Here is a 16,753-nt window from a genome sequence, read left to right as displayed (position 1 = left end):
TTGCATAGCCTTAAAGATATTTAACTGAAGAATCATTTTTTCTACTCTAATACCTAGACTGAACTCCTACAGTACTGAGGTTACTTGAAACATATTTTGGGATGCTTGGCCTTAGGGAATAATTGAAGACTTTTAAGCAAAGGGGTGACACATTCAAATGTGCAGGTTGTGGTCCTTGATACTTTCTTGGCACATCTCTGTGGTCCTAGCCTTCTGTTGGGAGGTAGGTGAATTGTGAATCTGTCCAACCAAGCCACCTATTCTCTTTGAGGGCAGGCATTGTTTTACTCATTTAGAGATCTAAAACTCCTTGATGGCTTCAGGCCCTTAGTAAATTCTCAATACGTTTGTGAAATAGAAAAGAATTGATTGACAGTATAGTCATAGACACTTGAGTTACAAAATCCTTAGTCTTCTTCCTTAAATAGCTCCTTGGCAGAAGCTAATGTCCCCAAACTGGAGGAGCAAATACACAGCAGAAATGTGAGGGCAGGGGAAATATTCTAAGCTGTCAAAGAGCCTAGAGGTCTGGCAGAGAGGAACACACACTGCACACACACGCACACACACACAGCATTTCTGTGGGGATGCCATCACTGGCTGTGACTCACTTGCTGCACCAGTATCAGGCCAAATTAACATGTCATTAGTCCTGAGTCAACAGAAAGGCTCCCACATCATCCCACCTCCTGACTACTGAGACATTGGCCCTGCAGGGACACCAGTGAGTTAAGGAGCCTTTAGACCCAAAGCCACCTGGTTTCTTGCTTCCTTCTCTGCTTTGGGAGGGAAGCTCGTTGGGTTTTTCTTTGGGAAAAGAGGCATAACAGACTTATTTTGTACCTATGTGGTTTCCTCTAGATTCAGTGCTCTCCTGGGGACCTTACCTGTACAGTGTGGTGAGTAGATGAGTCCCCACCTGCTCACCCTCCATGGTAAGCAGCCCAGCTGACCTCTTCTGGCTCTGTCCCCAGGAAGAATAGGCTAGCTAGGTTTGCCTAGGAGGTTGATGCTGCTCCTTGAGGGAAAATCTAAGGAACTATCAGCACAGTTACCCATTTCTCCAGGTATAAGAAACACAGGTTTTAAAATTTCAACTTTTTATTATAAAATTTTTCACATGTGCAAAAAAGCTGGAAGATGCCTGTGCATACCCAGGTAGCCACCATCTGGACTCTACAACTGTTTTGCTGTGTTTCTTTTATCAATGAATATGTGACTAACAGCCATGGATTTCCATATGTAGTCCTTTCTCCTCCCACTTTTTCTGTCACCCGTCACCAGCTGTAGTAATGCTAGGCTTGTGACTCTGCGCAAAGTGAGCTTTTGCATTCTCCATTTGCGTTCCAGTCTCTTCTTGACGACCAAGGCTTGGCAGAGGTGTCTCAGGTGGCAGAGCAAGTCCTGGATGCTGTGAATAAGGGGCTCTACAAAGAGGCCACGCAGCTGTGGGGGAAAGCAGAAATGGTCATTGAACAGGTAACAGGACACACTCAGGTGCAGCCCACTTGGCTTGTTCCCTTGGAGCAGGTTGCCCCTGGTTTGTGCTGTCAGGACTTAGGTCTATCCTGAAACTCCCCGAAAATCTGAAAATGATCACATGGTGAATGACAAAGCCAACGAACCTGAGCAGTGATGAGGTCAGAAAGCTATCCAGGCCTGCAAGACCTGCTTGCCCCTGACTGGATGTATGCGTGCTAGAAAAAACAATACGTCTTGCAGAAGTGAATGTTTGAATTCTTGCCAGACAACATTGTGCCCCAGTGAGCCAGGAGGGAAGAATGCATAGCTGAGGATGAGTGTGCAGGACCCTCTGTGGCCCTGTTCGCCCTGTAAATTAACACGCGGGCCCTTGGTTTTCTCCAGCATCTGAGCTCCACTCGGATGAGCTACTCACTACCCCTCCAAGATCAGGCGGACAGCTGGTCTCAGCCCTCGGAGCTGCATTCTTTTTTCTTTCTTTCTCTTCTTTCTTTTTTTTTCTTTCCTTCCTTCCTTCCTTCCTTCCTTCCTTCCTTCCTTCCTTCCTTCCTTCCTTTTCTTTTTTTTTAAGATTTTATTTATTTATTCATGAAGGAGGCAGAGACATAGGCAGAGGGAGAAGGAGGCTCCCTATGGGGAGCCTGATCCTGAGATCATGACCTGAGTCAAAGGCAGACGCTCAACCATTGAGCCACCTGGATGCCCCCAGAGCTGCGTTTCTTTCTGGCCTGGGCAAATCTACAAAGTTAAAGCTGTCCTTGGATAAGACGGAGAGCCAGTTGCTTTTCTGTTTTGCAGCTTCGATAGTGGATAAATAAAACAAACAGCCAAATATAATTCTGTATTTCAGAACACGGATGGGGTGAACTTCTATAACATCTTAACTAAAAGTACTCCCACATCTGCAATGAAGTCGAGCTTAGAATTCACCCAGAGCCACCTAGGTAAGTCAACCTTGATGTGGCTAGACCCCTGTCTCCATCTCTGTGCAAGAGGGAATCCATTCTTTTAACTTTATTGACATAATTTACATACCACAGAATTTACCCATTTTTAGTGTATGATTCAGCAGTTTTAGTGCATTTGCAGAGCTGCACAGCCATTACCACAGTCAAGTTCTACAACATTTCCATTACACCAAAAAGATCCCGTGTCTCCTGGCACTTGGTTTCTGTTCCCACTCCTGGCCCCAGGCAACCACAAATCTGTCGATGTCTCTACAGATGCCTTTCTGGGACGGACAACTCATATAAGCGGAACCATGCAGTTCGGTGGTCTTTTGCATCTGGCTTCTTTTGCTTGCTTAGTGTTTTTGTAGTTTAGACTCCAACTTCTGCACATCACATCACAACATCAGTCCTCCTGAAGGCTGGATTGAGTTGTCTTTCAGCTGACCCAGTTTCACTCTGGATGTTGAATGCCTGGCCTCCCATAGGAGGGCTATAAAGGCTGCAGGAGCCTCTAGATTCCACTTCTCAGTTGATTTCCTTTGGCCATGCTGGATAATCTCCATGGCCCCAAAGTGCATAAAATGCAGCAATCAAAATTAATAAAGCATCTCCACTTTCGGTACCTTTCTGGCTTTCTTCTTCCATCTGGGGTGAATTAAGATTATGCTTTTCATTTTCCAGCTGAAAGCTTCACTCTTTGACACACTATCCCAGCAGTTGGGAAAGACATTTTCTTGGCCTTATTTCCAGTCCTTTGACTCACCGTGTACCAGTTTGTTTCAGTTCATCTTTACCAACGCCACGTGAGACACCTGCAACGGGATGCCTTAAGTCAGCTCATGAATGGACCCATCAGAAAGAAGCTTAAAATTATTCCTGAGGATTGCTCCTGGGGAGGTACTTCTATGACCTAATTAAGTGCCATTTGTGGGGTTATAGGGCAATAGAAGTGCCAATTCAGATGCCTTAATTTGAAGAGTGGGTTTTGTCAGTGGTGGCAATATGCTGCAGGTAGGACAGCATTACTAGCCACATTTTATAGATGAGCAAACAAATACAGACAGTAAATAACATGGCAAAACTGGTTCAGACTAAGAGGCTGGCAGGGAAGTGGGTGGGGAGGGAAATGAAATGATGGGTTGGGTGTTGATCATTGTTGAAGCCAAATTGTGGGCACCTGGGAATCCTCTCACTGGTCTGACATTTGTATCAGTTTGGAGTTTTCCATAATAAAACAAATTGAGATAAAAAAGCCACTTCCAAAGCCACTGTTGGTTGTGGGCATGACTTCCAGACAAAGGTCCTTTGGGGCAGGCTTTGACCAGCTTCCTGGCCAGCCCCCCTCACTCCCCCAGGTCCTGATGCTAGATGTGGTCTGGGGTCTACTGCATTCTGTTCTGGAGGCCATATTAGGAACTACTGGGGGTCCTCAGAGGCCCAGACCAGGTAGAAATCTGGGTAAGTTCCTGCTTGGTCCTATAGGGAGGCTGTGAGCCAGCAGGACGCCCAGAGTCCTGGAGAAGAGACACTCCAGGCTGAGGAGGGCTTCCTTGAGGTCTGAGTTATCCCAAGGCTATGCCTTTCTAGGGCAGCCCCTTGATAGCTGCTGAGAGCCTAAGACTCCGCTCTGGCCCTGGCTCTCTCGGGGCACATGGGCCGTCTTTATTTCCACCTCACCCCTCAGAGTTTTCTAGAAATGAGGGGGAGGGAGTTAATTAGATTAAGTGAAAGGATACAGTGTCAGAGCTTTAGGGTGGGTACCACCATGGGGAGCTGTCATGGCAGAGTATAGGGGTGTAAGCCACTGGGGGAAGGCAGCTAAAGGTCGAGCCTTCTAGAGCACCATTTCTGCACTGCCCCTTCAGTTGATCCCTGTGACTTCGTTTTCCAGAGCCAGCCTCTCTGGCTATGGGGCCCCTCCATCCCTGCCCCATGCAGCTGAACGGGCAAGGGGACTCCATTTTTGCAGACAATGACTGATGGAGAAACTCTCTGTGGCCCCAGCTGTGTCTGTGCAGAAAGGACAGACTTGTCAGCCCGCCAGTGTCCTGTGCTGTGGGTGCCAGACTTGCCATCCACACCCAGTGTCCTGCGCTCTGGTTTGTAGTTAAGCCTACATGCTCTGGAGCAGCCCGGGTGGCTCAGCGGTTTAGCACCGCCTTCAGCCCAGGGCGTGACCCTGGAGACCCAAGATCAAGTCCCGCGTTGGGCTCCCTGCATGGAGCCTGCTGCTCCCTCTGCCTGTGTCTCTGCCTCTCTCTCTCTCTCTCTCTCTCTCTCTCTCTGTGTCTCTCATGAATAGATAAATAAAATATTTTTTTAAATTATTTTTTAACAAAGCCTACATGCTCTGGAGCCCCCCAACCCTGTGCTCACAGCCCCACCTGCCACTGACTAGCTCTTTCACCCTAGACATGGTTCTCAGCTTCTCTGAGCCTCGTCTGCTTTAACTGCTGCACGAGTTAAGGCTCCTTACCTCCCAGGGTTGGTGAAGAGGAAATGGGGTGTCGCTTGTAAGGTGCTTGCTTCACGCAGTGACTGGCAAACAAATGAACACTAGCTGCTCTTAGCGTCCCATACAGCGTTGTGGTGACGACGGTCCGGAATCCAGCAGGAATGCACTATACTGACCAGCTTCTCTCTTGCGGGGGGTCCTCCTCCTCGTGGCTTTCCTGAGGGCCAGCTCAGCGTGGCTTTAGGTCTGATTTGGTTTATTACATGGCCCATGTGCCCACTCGTTCAGAGCTTACAACTTGGCCCTGGTGTTACTTAAGGAAAGCTCACACCTGCCCCATTGTTCCCTGAAAGGACCGGCCAAACAAGTGTTTTGTGACGCTCCCTGTTTGCTTGGGCATTAGCGTTCTTTAGGTTTCAATTCCTCTTTAAAAATGACAACTAGGGGGACGCCTGGGTGGCTCAGCGGTTGAGTGTCTGCCTTTGGCCCAGGGCGTGATCCCGGGGTCCTGGGATCGAGTCCCACATTGGGCTCCCTGCATGGAGCCTGCTTCTCCCTCTGCCTGTGTCTCTGCCTCTCTCTGTGTCTCTCATGAATAAATAAATGAAATCTTAAAAAAAAAATGACAACTAGGGGCACCCTGGGGGGCTCAGTCAGTAAAGCATCCAACTCTTGATTTCAGCTCAGGTCATGATCTCGGGGTTGTGGGATTGAGCCCCACAAGGGCTCCCTGGTCAGCCGGGAGTCTGCTTGTCCTGCCCTGTGCCTTGCTCGTGCTCTCTCTCATAGGTAGGTAAATAAATAAATAAATAAATAAATAAATAAATAAATAAATAAATAAAATCTTTAAAAAAAAAATGAGTCTGCTGTCATCACAAGCACTTGAGTGAATAGAGCACATGTGTTTGATAGGCTTCCCATTTATTTATTTATTTAAGATTTTATTTATTTATTCATGAGAGACAGAGGCAGAGACACAGGCAGAGGGAGAAGCAGGCTCCATGCAGGGAGCCCGATGCGGGACTTGATGCTGGAACCCCGGGATCACGACCTGAGCCGAAGGCTCAACCACTGAGCCACCTAGGCATCCCAATATGCTTCCCTTTTAGGTGACTAGCTCAAGGCATGGATTTCTGGGCTGGCTGGTCCCCATGGCTGAAGCGCTTGTGCTCTCAGCCTTTTTAGGTGAAGTACAGTGGGCACCAGGACCCAGGAGGCTCTGGTCTGAAAGGTGCCTCTTGTGGCAGATTGCAGGCTGTTACCTCTTTCTCTATCCTCATGTGCAGGCCAGTCTACCAATGTCTTTGAGAACATGGAAGGGGACTTCATGAAGCCGGCCATCAGCATTGTGGATGAGCTGCTGGAAGCTGGGGTCAATGTGACCGTGTATAACGGACAGCTCGATCTCATCGTGGATACCATAGGTAGGAACACACTCTGAGGGGCAGGTGGAGGCAGTTCTGTGGGTTGAGCTGGAAGGGAACTGACCTCCGATGTGGCAGTCACTTGGGCCTGAAATGCCAGGAGGAAGGCCCTTTTCTGTTAGGTCCATCCTCCCTGACCTTGACCTCTTTGAAGAGGACAGAGCTGTTGATGTAGTTTTGGAACATAGGTGAGGTTTGGTGGAGTGAGGTCTGGAGCTGATGGCCAAGAAAGAATTCTGCAGATGTCTTTGGTGGAAAATTGTGGTTTTATTAAAGCATGGGGATAGGACCCATGGGCAAAAAGAGCTGCTGCCCCAAGGTTGTGAGGGGTAACTGATTATATACTTGGGAGTTGGGGGAGGTAAGGAAAAAGGGAGGTTTTCAAAAGAAGTCTTGTATGCTAATGAGGACCTACAAGATACTGGAGGCCTTGTTGTTGTCAAGCTAAGGTTTCTCCCTCTAGTAAGGCATTAATATTAAGATAATTGAGAGTTTCCTTCTGGAAGTGAGGTTATTGATAAGAATGGTTTTTGCTTGTAAATCATGAAGATATTTGTAACCTTAGGGCGACTCATGTCTTGCTAGACTGTGATCTCTATTAGTTAACCATTTGTTTTTCCTTCCCTTAGCTTTAGGGCAGCCAAGAGTGCCTGATGAATGTACACATGTCCCATTTGGAGGAGAGGGGCAGTTTGCAGGGTGTCAGCTGGTGCTTTGCCCTTAGCTAGCCTTTTGCTCCCTCATCACTGTGACCCCTTAGAGAAGCCTGGGCCTGCCAGATTTGAGGCCCTTATGTATGATTAAGAAAAACACAACAGTTACTCCCGCAGAAATAGAAAAGGAGACATTTTCCTGGCCATGGTATAAATGCACTGTTGAACTGAGTTTTTGTCACTGTCACAGTGGTAAGCGCTGCAAGCTGAATTAAAGCTAAACCCTACTGACTCTGTAAGTGAGGACCCAAGGGAATAGCCTTTGTGGTTCTGGTTTCAGTAGGACCAGGTTAAGACTTAGAGGCAGGTTCTCCGAACCAGCAGGTAAATCGAGGCACACTATCTAACAGGTATGATATACTTCTTGAGGTCAGCAGGATTGACTGTTTCCACCAATTGTAAGCCAAGAGCACTGAGGACACTTTGAAAGTGTTCTGGGTTTCTTCTATGACCTGCCCAGGTGATCCACGTTAGCACTTCCCAACGCTGAGACTTTAGTCCTCAGAGAGTCCTGCCACCTCCAGAGGTCCCCAATTTCCTTCCTTCAGAGCTTACAGTGGTAGGAGACGCGGAGGCACAAGTAGTCAGGCTCTCAGCTTTTAGATTTCTCCCAGGTATCTTGGGTATCACTGGGAGTTTGCTAGAAATGCAGAGTCTTGGGTCCTACCCAGACCCACCGACTCAGAATTTGCATTTTTAACAAGATCTTGGGATGAGTTCTGTGCCCATTACAGTTTGGTAAATGTGAAATTATGGGATGTAGATTTTTGTTTCTCCCCAGCCAGCTATTAATGCAGGGCCCTGCTTTGTTCCTCTCTCCAGGTCAGGAGGCCTGGATACGGAGACTGAAGTGGACAGAACTGCCCAAATTCAATCAGCTCAAGTGGAAGGCCCTGTATAGTGACCCTAAATCTTCGGAAACGTCTGCTTTCGTCAAGTCCTACAAGAACCTGGCTTTCTACTGGATCCTCAGAGCTGGGCACATGGTGAGGCCATATCCTCAGCCTTTGTCATGGGCCCTTAGCTGATCTGAGATTAAAGCCACGGGCAGTTGATTACACACGGGTACACTGCCTGGACTGGTCTTAGAAAAAGTGCTTTGAGTGTGGAAGTATTTCCAGGTCTCTAATGAAATCCTGCTGTTAATGCTTCATTCCTTTGAATCGAGAAATTCTCATTTAAAAAGCTAAATCCTTTTGAGAGCATTAAGCTGAGCTCTCTTTTACTCTTTTTTTTTTTTTAAAGATTTTATTTAATTGAGACAGATTGAAAGGGAGAGAGAGAGCATAAGTGGGGTGGAGGGGCAGAGGGAGAGGGAGAAGCAGACTCCCCACTGAGCAGGGAGTCTGACATGGGACTCAATCCCAAGGCCCTAGGATCATGACCTGAGCCGAAGCCACATGTTCAACTGACTGAGCCACCCAGGTGCCCCTACTTTTTAGTTGAACTGAGTTTAACGTTACTTTCCTCTTAATAATTTGTTTTAGGGGAAGAAGGGAGAAATTGTCTTCCCCTAACATTTTCAGGGAGTGGAAACCAAAGTGCAACACTCTGGCGTTGCATGGTAGAAGGTCGCAGTGCATGGTAGAAGGTGGGGGGAGTGTCTCTGAGCAGCAGTAGCTTTCAGAATTCCAGTTTGGAAGCAGCTTTTTGCACAAATATGGGGCTGTCTGATTCCTGCACTTGCTAAGCAAACATAATATCTTCCCCAGGCTGTAGGTTGACTGGGTGCTGTCCATGGGCTGAGGGAGATTATGGAGGGATAAATTCACTGTAAACACATGTATTTGCATAGTGTACACACACAGACATCTGCAAAGGTGCCAGAGGGGCCAGGTGCTTCCCTCATGGTTATGCTCTGGTCTGGCCACTTAAATACAGGTCTCTCTTCTTCCCAGGACAGTGGTTTCCTAGAGGAGATTTGTTGGGAGGGGTGGTTATTTGCCCTCTGGGCAGCTCTCCCCACTTGTCCCCCTGGTGCTTAGGATAGAATCTCCATGGAGAATCTCCACTGCTGAGGGGCAGTGGTCTGGCTAGAGAACTGGCCTTTAAGCTCCATTTGTGCATCAGGCACATAGTTTGCACATCAAACACACATAGTATGTTTACTTGGATGGCAGAGGAGGTGCTAACAGAGATATCAGCAGGGGCCAAAGTTCCCTCTCCACAAACCAACTCCTTGGGGGTATGAGCTAGGCAAGAAGGAGGTATAGAAGCCAGAACAGCACGGGCAGGTCCAGAGGAGCCTCAGGCAGGGCACTGGGGGGAGATGAGGCTGGGGATACCTTGCCAGGGAGCTCACACATATCCTGAAAGCAATGGCGTGCCATTGAGGATCTTAAAGCAAAGGAGTGAAATTGCCAGATTTGTTTAAGAAATGGCATTCTAGCAGCAAAGGGCCTGAGATAAGATGGGTACAAAGAGCTGATCTAAGGCACTTTTATAGTAATCTAGGAGGGAGAGAGAAGTAGAGGAAATTTCATAAAGTATCAGAAGGGGGAACTGGCAGGACTTGGTAACTGTTTGCCTGTAGAACTGCCAAGTGGGACGGCTCATAAGGCAGCTGAATATATACACTGTGCATATATGATCGGGAGTCAAATTTTTGTTCTTGGAGAGAGAGACTTGGAAGTCAAATATGAAAAAGGCTAGGGATGGGGCCCTGGGTACGCCAGTATTTAAGAGGCAGAAAGTGAAAGAAGGATCTACAAATAAGGCTTGAGAAAGGATAGCCAGAAAAATAGGAGGGAGACCAGGGGCTTGGGCATCTGCAAAGTCTCAAGGGGCCTGATAGTGACACAAGCTGCCACCATTTCAGATAAAGGCACAAAGTGTCAGCAGTGAGTTGGGCGCACTGGTATCCATGTTGCTCGTGGCAAGCGCTTTCAGTGCAGTGGCAGGCCTGGAAGCCAGCCTGGAGAGGGTGGAGCAGATGAATGAGCAGTGAGGGAGGGAAGACAACTTCTTGGAAACCTGGAAGGAAGTAGTGGCCTGCCCCTTTAAGAAACTTGATCTGAAAAGACCAGTAGAGGGAAGCCAGACCCAGCAGGACCCAGGGTTAGGAAGGCATTTTGTTGGGCTTTAGATAGTCTGAGTACCCTCAGTATCAGCTAGGGAAGAAGCTAGTAGGAGGTCTTAGGGCACAGTACTGTGACCAGAAAAGGGTCCCTGCAGGGGCAGGTGGGAGGGGAAGAGGAAAGGGGAGAGGAAGGAGATTGCATGCTCTCTCGCTGGCATGCTGGAGTTCAGGCCATTTCCTCTGGCTTGTCACCAATAGAACCAAGACATCAGTTGGCACAGCCTTAAAATAGCTCCTGGAAACTGTTATTAAATTATCCCCAACCACTTCCCCTTTAGTGGATGAAATGTCGTTCTGGTATACCCCACTGTGCCTGTGTCTCAGGGTTGGAGTTGAACAGGAGGGTTGGGGACAGTAGTGTGCCATAGAGAAGCAAGGAGCTATGGACTCTCAGAACTTGGACCATCAACTCGACATCCATCTTTTTTTTTTTTTAAGATTTTATTTATTTATTCATGAGAATACACAGAGAGGAGAGAGAGAGAGGCAGAGACACAGGCAGAGGGAGAAGCAGGCTCCATGCAGGGAGCCCGACATGGGACTCGATCCCGGGTCTCCAGGATCAGGCCCTGGGCTGAAGGTGGCGCTAAACCACTGAGCCACCTGGGCTGACCTCGACATCCATCTTTGAGGAGGAGAAACTGAGGCCTCTGTCCCTCCCCTTTTTGATGGTGTATGGGAAGGAGGTTTATAAAGGAATTATTTGAAAAATCTAAGGGATAGGGTACCTAGCCGGCTCAATCAGTAGAGCTTGTGACTCTTGATCTCAGGATCATGAGTTTGAGCCCCACATTGGGTGTGGAACCTACTTGAAAAATCTAAGGAAGGGGCAGCTGGAGGGCTCAGTGATTGACTGTCTGCCTTTGGCTCAGGTCGTGATCCTGGGGTCCTGGGATCAAGTCCTACATCAGGCTTCCTGCGGGGAGCCTGCTTCTCCCTCTACCTATGTCTCCCTCTCTGTCTCTCTCTCTCAGTGTCTCTCATGAATAAATAAAATCTTTTTTTTTTTAAATAAATAAAATCTTAAGAAAAAAAGAAGAAAAATCTAAGAAAAAACAAAAGAAAATTGAATAATAACAATAATTAAAAAAAAATAACAATAATAAAAAATGAGATGCCCCCCCCCAAAAAAAATGGGATGCCACTCAAACAAAGCATCTGTTTGTTATATCTGTTGATAGATTTACTATTGGCTTCCCTCTTGGCTATTTTGTACTCCATTCCCAGTCTGGGATCCCTTGTACTCAGAGAATCCTTTAAAATGTTTAGAATCTTAAAAAGAAAAAAAAAAAATGTTTAGAATCTTCCCTCTTCCTTGAACAGGCTAGGTCCTGGTAATAGAAGCACTGGCCTTTCTTTTTTTTTTTTTTTTTAAGATTTTATTTATTTATTCATGAGAGACAGAGAGAGGGTCTTATAAAGAAATCAAGGGTCTTGTAAAGAAATCAACGGGTGCTTGGGGGGCTTAGTAGGTTAAGCATCCAAGTCTTGATTTTGGCTCTAGGTCATGAGATTGAGTTGGACTCTGCTCAGCAGGGTATCCACTTGTTGATTCTCCTATCTCCCTCTGCCTCTCCCTCCCTCCCTCTCAAAAAAAAAAAAAAAAAATCTTTAGAAAAAAAGAAAAAGCAAGCAAGCAGATCAGCTCCAATTGGAGTGGCACATTCTTTCCTAAATGCTAACTTCTTTAGACCCCTGCAACCTGATGAGCTTTTGTCCCATGCAGGGGTCATTGCACAGATGGGACCCTCCTTCAGGGGCATCATAGGCGGCTGGCACTCCTCTCAGGAGCAGGGTCTTGGTATGTCATCCCTGAACCCCTTTGAACTCAGAACCAGGAGTGCAAACTCAGATACTCTTTGGTTCTAGGTTCCTTCTGACCAAGGGGACATGGCTCTGAAGATGATGAGGATGGTGACTCAGCAAGAGTAGGATTGTCTGGAGGTGAAGTGCTTGGCCTTGGGGCCCAGGAGGCCGGAGTAAGGACCCTGAAGCTGTAGGAGGCACCATTCTCCCCACCGGCTTGTGGCTTGCACCTGGCTTGCAAGGCTTGCCTGGCCCATGATGGTTCCCGCCCACTTCTCCAGAAAACACTCGCTGCCTCTGTGCACCTGGAAATCATTTCTGCTTCTAAGAAACCTCAATCTTTTTTTAATGGATTTGTTTTCATCAAAATGAAGAGTTGAAATAGTTAACATTTTTGTATTACAAAAGTAAATTATGTAATTTATAGGACAAAAACGAGATACAGGTAAAATAAACACCCTCTTACTCCTTTCCCTGGGATAAGCTCTGTTATCAATTTAGCATCTACCCTTGCAAGTCTTTTTCTGCTTTATATGCATATATATTTTTTACAAAAATGAAATCATTACTGTATGTTGTTTTACTACCTGGTTCACATATCAATTTGCCCCAAACACCTCTTCATGTCAATAAATGTTCTTCTATAACGTTGTTAATAGCTGCTGAGCATTCCATTTTGTGGATGTACTGTCACTTAGTACCAAATGCACAACTGTTTCACGGAAGCAACATCTAGTTTGTCACTGCTATAAACAGTGCTCTGGTGATTCATCCTGACAATTATATTTTTATACACATCCTTATTATTTTCTTACAGTAAATTCCTAAAGGCTTAATTGTTTAGTCAAAGAATTGTAACTTCTTTAAAATTAAAATGATGTCTTTAATTTTAAAATCAGGACTTTTAAGTTTTAATTTGCAGCTCGCAGTCTGAAGAAGGGGTGTAATGGCCTCTATGATGGCCCTGAAAGAAACACTATGTCATGTGGTTGTGGCACTGAGACATTGAAAACCAAACCCAGGGCAGCCCGGGTGGCTCAGTGGTTTGGTGCCGCCTTCGGCATGATCCTGGAGACCTGGGATCGAGTCCCATGTCGGGCTCCCTGCATGGAGCCTGCTTCTCCCTCTGCCTGTGTCTCTGCCTCTCACTCTCTCTCTCTCTTTCTTTCTCTTTCTCTCTCTCTGTGTCTCTCATGAATAAATAAATAAAATCTTTAAAAAAAGAAAAAGAAAACCAGGGGGATCCCTGGATGGCTCAGCGGTTTGGCGCCTGCCTTCGGCCTATGGCGTGATTCTGGAGTCCCGAGATCAAGTCCCACGTCGGGCTCCCTGCATGGAGCCTGCTTCTCCCTCTGCCTGTGTCTCTGCCTCTCTCTCTCTCTCTCTGTGCCTCTCATGAATTAAAAAAAAAAAAAAAAAAAATCTTGAAAAAGAAAACCAAACCCAGAGTCTTCCTGTGGAACCTGAGGAGAGTGTTAATAGAGGGTTATGCATCTGAAACTAATGATGTAACCTATATGTTGGTTAATTGAATTTATTTATTTATTTATTTATTTATCCATTCATTCATTCATTCATTCATTCATTCATTCATTCATTTATTTATTAGAGCACAGAGGAAGTGGGAGAAGCAGATTCCCCACTTAGTGGAGAGCCTGATGTGGGACCTGATTCTGGGACCCTGGGATCATGACCTGAACCAAAGGCAGATGCTTAACCAACCGACTGAGCCACTCAGGTGGCCCTAATTGAATTTAAATTAAAAACAAACAAACAAACAGATTATACCTATATAGCCTGCCCCCTTGGAGCTGAGACTAAAGCAGGCCTCCTTGGGCAGGGGCAGCCCGCACTTACCCGTGGTTCGCTACTGGAGAGAAAGCACTCCTGTGTGCCCTTGGACAAGGACGAACATGACAGGCTTATTATGCTGGATCCTCCTGGACTCCACCAGTGCATATTATTCTGCTGCTTCTGCTGGGTATCCTTTACTGAAAGATTTACCTATGAATGTAACTACTTACTGAGTCCTGTGAGTCCTTCTAGCATTGAATTACAACACAGTTGAATTCCCAGCCTCACAGGGTCTCTTTCGTTAGAAGTTAGGGTATTAGGGGGCACCTGGCTGGCTCAGTTGGTATAGTATGTGACTCTTGATCTCAGGGTCCTGAGTTTAAGCCCCAAGTTAGGTGTGGAGCCTACTTAAAAAAAAAAAAAAAAAAAAAAGAAAAGAAAAAGACCTTCGGGTAATAGTTGGGAAGGAATCTGAGTTTTAACATTAGGATAGTCACATGGGTAGATTGGAGTGAAGCTAGGGACCTCAAACCTTTTTTGCCACTAGAATCAACTCTTCCATCCCTGCCTAAGGAAGTTAATCTTCTCTTTCCCTAAGATCCTATAACCAATTACAAGATGCCCAAAGCCCTCTTCCGGCCACATTACATTCTTTCTCAACCCACACTCATGCCTTCATGGGAAATTCCCTATGATCAGTTCCCTTGGGGAGGAAGTCTGGGGTTTAGTTACAGATGGTTCTACATGGTGGGCATGCATCACCTGAGAGTGGACAGCTATAGCACTAAAGCCCTTTTCTGAGACAGCCCTGAAAGATGAGCAAGGGAAATCCCCCCAGTGGACAGAACTTGGAACATGTACCTGTTTGTTCATTCCTGGAAAGAGAGATGGTCAGAAGAAAGGGTCTGTACCAACTCATTCTTTTGGTTGAGTAGTTGGACTTAGAAGGAACACAACGGAAAAATCAAAAGGCCTGAGGAAGAGGTATGAGGATAGACCTTTATGGCAAAATATGAAGCTAATTTGTGTTCCATGTGAATCCTCGCCAAAGGGTAGAGGAAGATTTTAATAATCAGATGGGTAGGATGACCCATTCCGTAGACATCAGACAGCCTCCTTCCCCAGCAATTCCTGTGAACTCAAAGCCAACCAAAGTGGCCACAGTGACAGCAATGGAGGTCATGCATTAGCTCTTGGACATGGACTTGTGCTCACCAAGACTGGCCTGGCTACAGCTGCTGAGAGCCTAATCTGCAGCAGAAGAGACAACACTGAGCCCCTGATATGTCACCGTTGCCCAGAAGGATCAGCCAGCTACCTGGTGTTAGGTTGATTACATTGGACCACTTTCACTATGAAAGAGGCAGCAAGTTGTTCTTATTGGAGTTGACACTTGCCCCGGACATAGACTTGCCTTCCCTGCCCACAGTTCTTCTGCCAAAACTGCCATCTGTGGCCTTACAGAATGTGTCATCCACCATCATGGTATTCATAGCAGACGAAATGCAGAAGTGGGTTCGTGCTCTTGGCATTCATTGGTCTTACCATGTTTCCCCGTCATCTTGAGGCAACTGCCCTGATGCATGGTTGAATGACTTTTTGAAGATTTAGTTACAGTACCAGCTAGGTGGTGATACCTTGCAGGGCTGAGGCAGTGTCCTTCAGTATGTAGTATATGCTCTAAATCAGCATCATGCTTCTCCCACACCCTGGATCCAGGAGTCCAGCAATCAAGGCATTAAAACTGAATGTCACTCCTCTCATTATCAGCCCTATTGACCCATTAGTCAAATTTTTGCTTCCCCTTCCTACAACTTTAGCCTCTGCTGGTCTAGAAGTCTTAGTTATAAAGGGAGAAATGCTTTCACCAGGAGATACAGCAAAGATTGCCTTGAAATGGAGCTTGAAGCTGCCATCTGGTATCTTTGGGCACTGAATAAACAGGCAAAGGACTGGTGGGTTGATTGATCCTAGCTACCAAAGGAAATTGGGTTGTTACTACACAGTAGGATAAGGAGGGAGAATGCAGGAGATCCTTTGCGGTACCTTATAGTAGCCCCATGGCCTCTGATTAAAGTCAAAGGAAAACAGTAATAACCCAGTCTATACTGGTAATGGCCCACACCCTCCACAAAGCTTTAATAATCAGATGGGTAGGATGACCCATTACACCAAGCAAAGGACTACAACCACGTGAGGTATGTGCTGAGGACAAAAGAAATATGAAATAAGTAATGAATGATTGTAGTTATAAATACTAGTTGTGACCTCATTACCTGGTATAGAATAAAGACTGTCATAGTTAAATTATTTCTTCCTTATTTGAGTGTGAATATATTTTAATAAATATTAGCCAAATTTTTAAAATCTCTTCTCCCAACCCTTTATTTTCTAATTTAAGATATGCTCATAGTAAATAGCTTTATATGTAAGTATTTAAATTATAAGATGTCAGAAAGAGAGTATGAACCAGCTCAGAAAAGAAAGCACATTATTCAAAGACATAAGGGACCCTGAGACTGTTCTGAGGAGAAGGTCAGTGTGGTTTTGGGTGCACAGGGAATATTGTGTCATGTGATGCAGAAGCGTGATTTTGTTGTTATCTCTATTTGGAGAATAAGTGTGGTTTAAGGCAGTGTGTACAGATGCCAAGACAAAAAGGGATGGAGTGTGGGATCTTTGTAGTGTTTCCACTTGCCTATGCCAAATTATATTTTCTAGAATTACCTTTCCTGCATGTTTCTGATTAGAATGGCCCACAAGACTAGAGATGCTCATGGAGATTTGGAGGATGGACATGAGACAGTGGCCAATTCAGCCCAGTCATGCTGTCATTTATCTGTCGGCTCAGCTCATTAGCAGCCGTGCTTGCAATGGCTCCACCTTCCCCTGGATCCTCCTGGAGCTTCTCTGCCTCTTGGGCCAGTTGAGCGTGCTTAGCTCTGTGATAAGGACCCAGCTGGCATGAGTTTCTGTCCCATGGACTGTCCTCCTGGACACCAACTTATGGGATTCAGATTGTTCTTGTTCTTTCTCTACTGTATGTCTCC

General features: G+C 46.2%; 2 protein-coding genes across 5 annotated transcripts in view; one reads left to right on the top strand and one right to left on the bottom strand.

Annotated features, from left to right (window-relative positions):
• Window positions 1–12,565, top strand: part of SCPEP1 (serine carboxypeptidase 1) — a 32,937-nt gene extending 20,372 nt beyond the window's left edge. Inside the window, exons 7-13 of one of the 2 annotated variants that reach the window (XM_077852598.1) lie at window positions 862–899; window positions 1,351–1,479; window positions 2,333–2,426; window positions 3,216–3,329; window positions 6,174–6,311; window positions 7,847–8,010; window positions 11,973–12,565. In XM_077852598.1, coding sequence (XP_077708724.1) covers window positions 862–899; window positions 1,351–1,479; window positions 2,333–2,426; window positions 3,216–3,329; window positions 6,174–6,311; window positions 7,847–8,010; window positions 11,973–12,035 — 740 coding nt within the window. In that variant the 3' untranslated portion in view covers window positions 12,036–12,565. Of the gene's footprint in view, window positions 1–861; window positions 900–1,350; window positions 1,480–2,332; window positions 2,427–3,205; window positions 3,330–6,173; window positions 6,312–7,846; window positions 8,011–11,972 lie in introns of both variants that reach the window. The other variant, XM_077852599.1, reaches the window with a different exon arrangement.
• Window positions 1,308–16,753, bottom strand: part of LOC144286304 (uncharacterized) — a 90,303-nt gene continuing 74,857 nt past the window's right edge. For all 3 annotated transcript variants that reach the window (XR_013354357.1, XR_013354355.1, XM_077852603.1), the window contains exon 6: window positions 1,308–1,446. Coding sequence is in view for 1 of the 3 variants with exons in the window: in XM_077852603.1 (XP_077708729.1) it covers window positions 1,428–1,446 (19 nt within the window). In the remaining 2 variants the exon portion in view is untranslated. The remainder of the gene's footprint in view (window positions 1,447–16,753) is intronic.

This window comes from Canis aureus, chromosome 16 (assembly GCF_053574225.1).
Source record: "Canis aureus isolate CA01 chromosome 16, VMU_Caureus_v.1.0, whole genome shotgun sequence".
NCBI classification, from domain to species: Eukaryota; Metazoa; Chordata; class Mammalia; order Carnivora; family Canidae; genus Canis; species Canis aureus.
The sequence above is the reverse complement of the archived record's forward strand: the minus strand, read 5'-3'. Positions and strand labels throughout refer to the sequence as shown.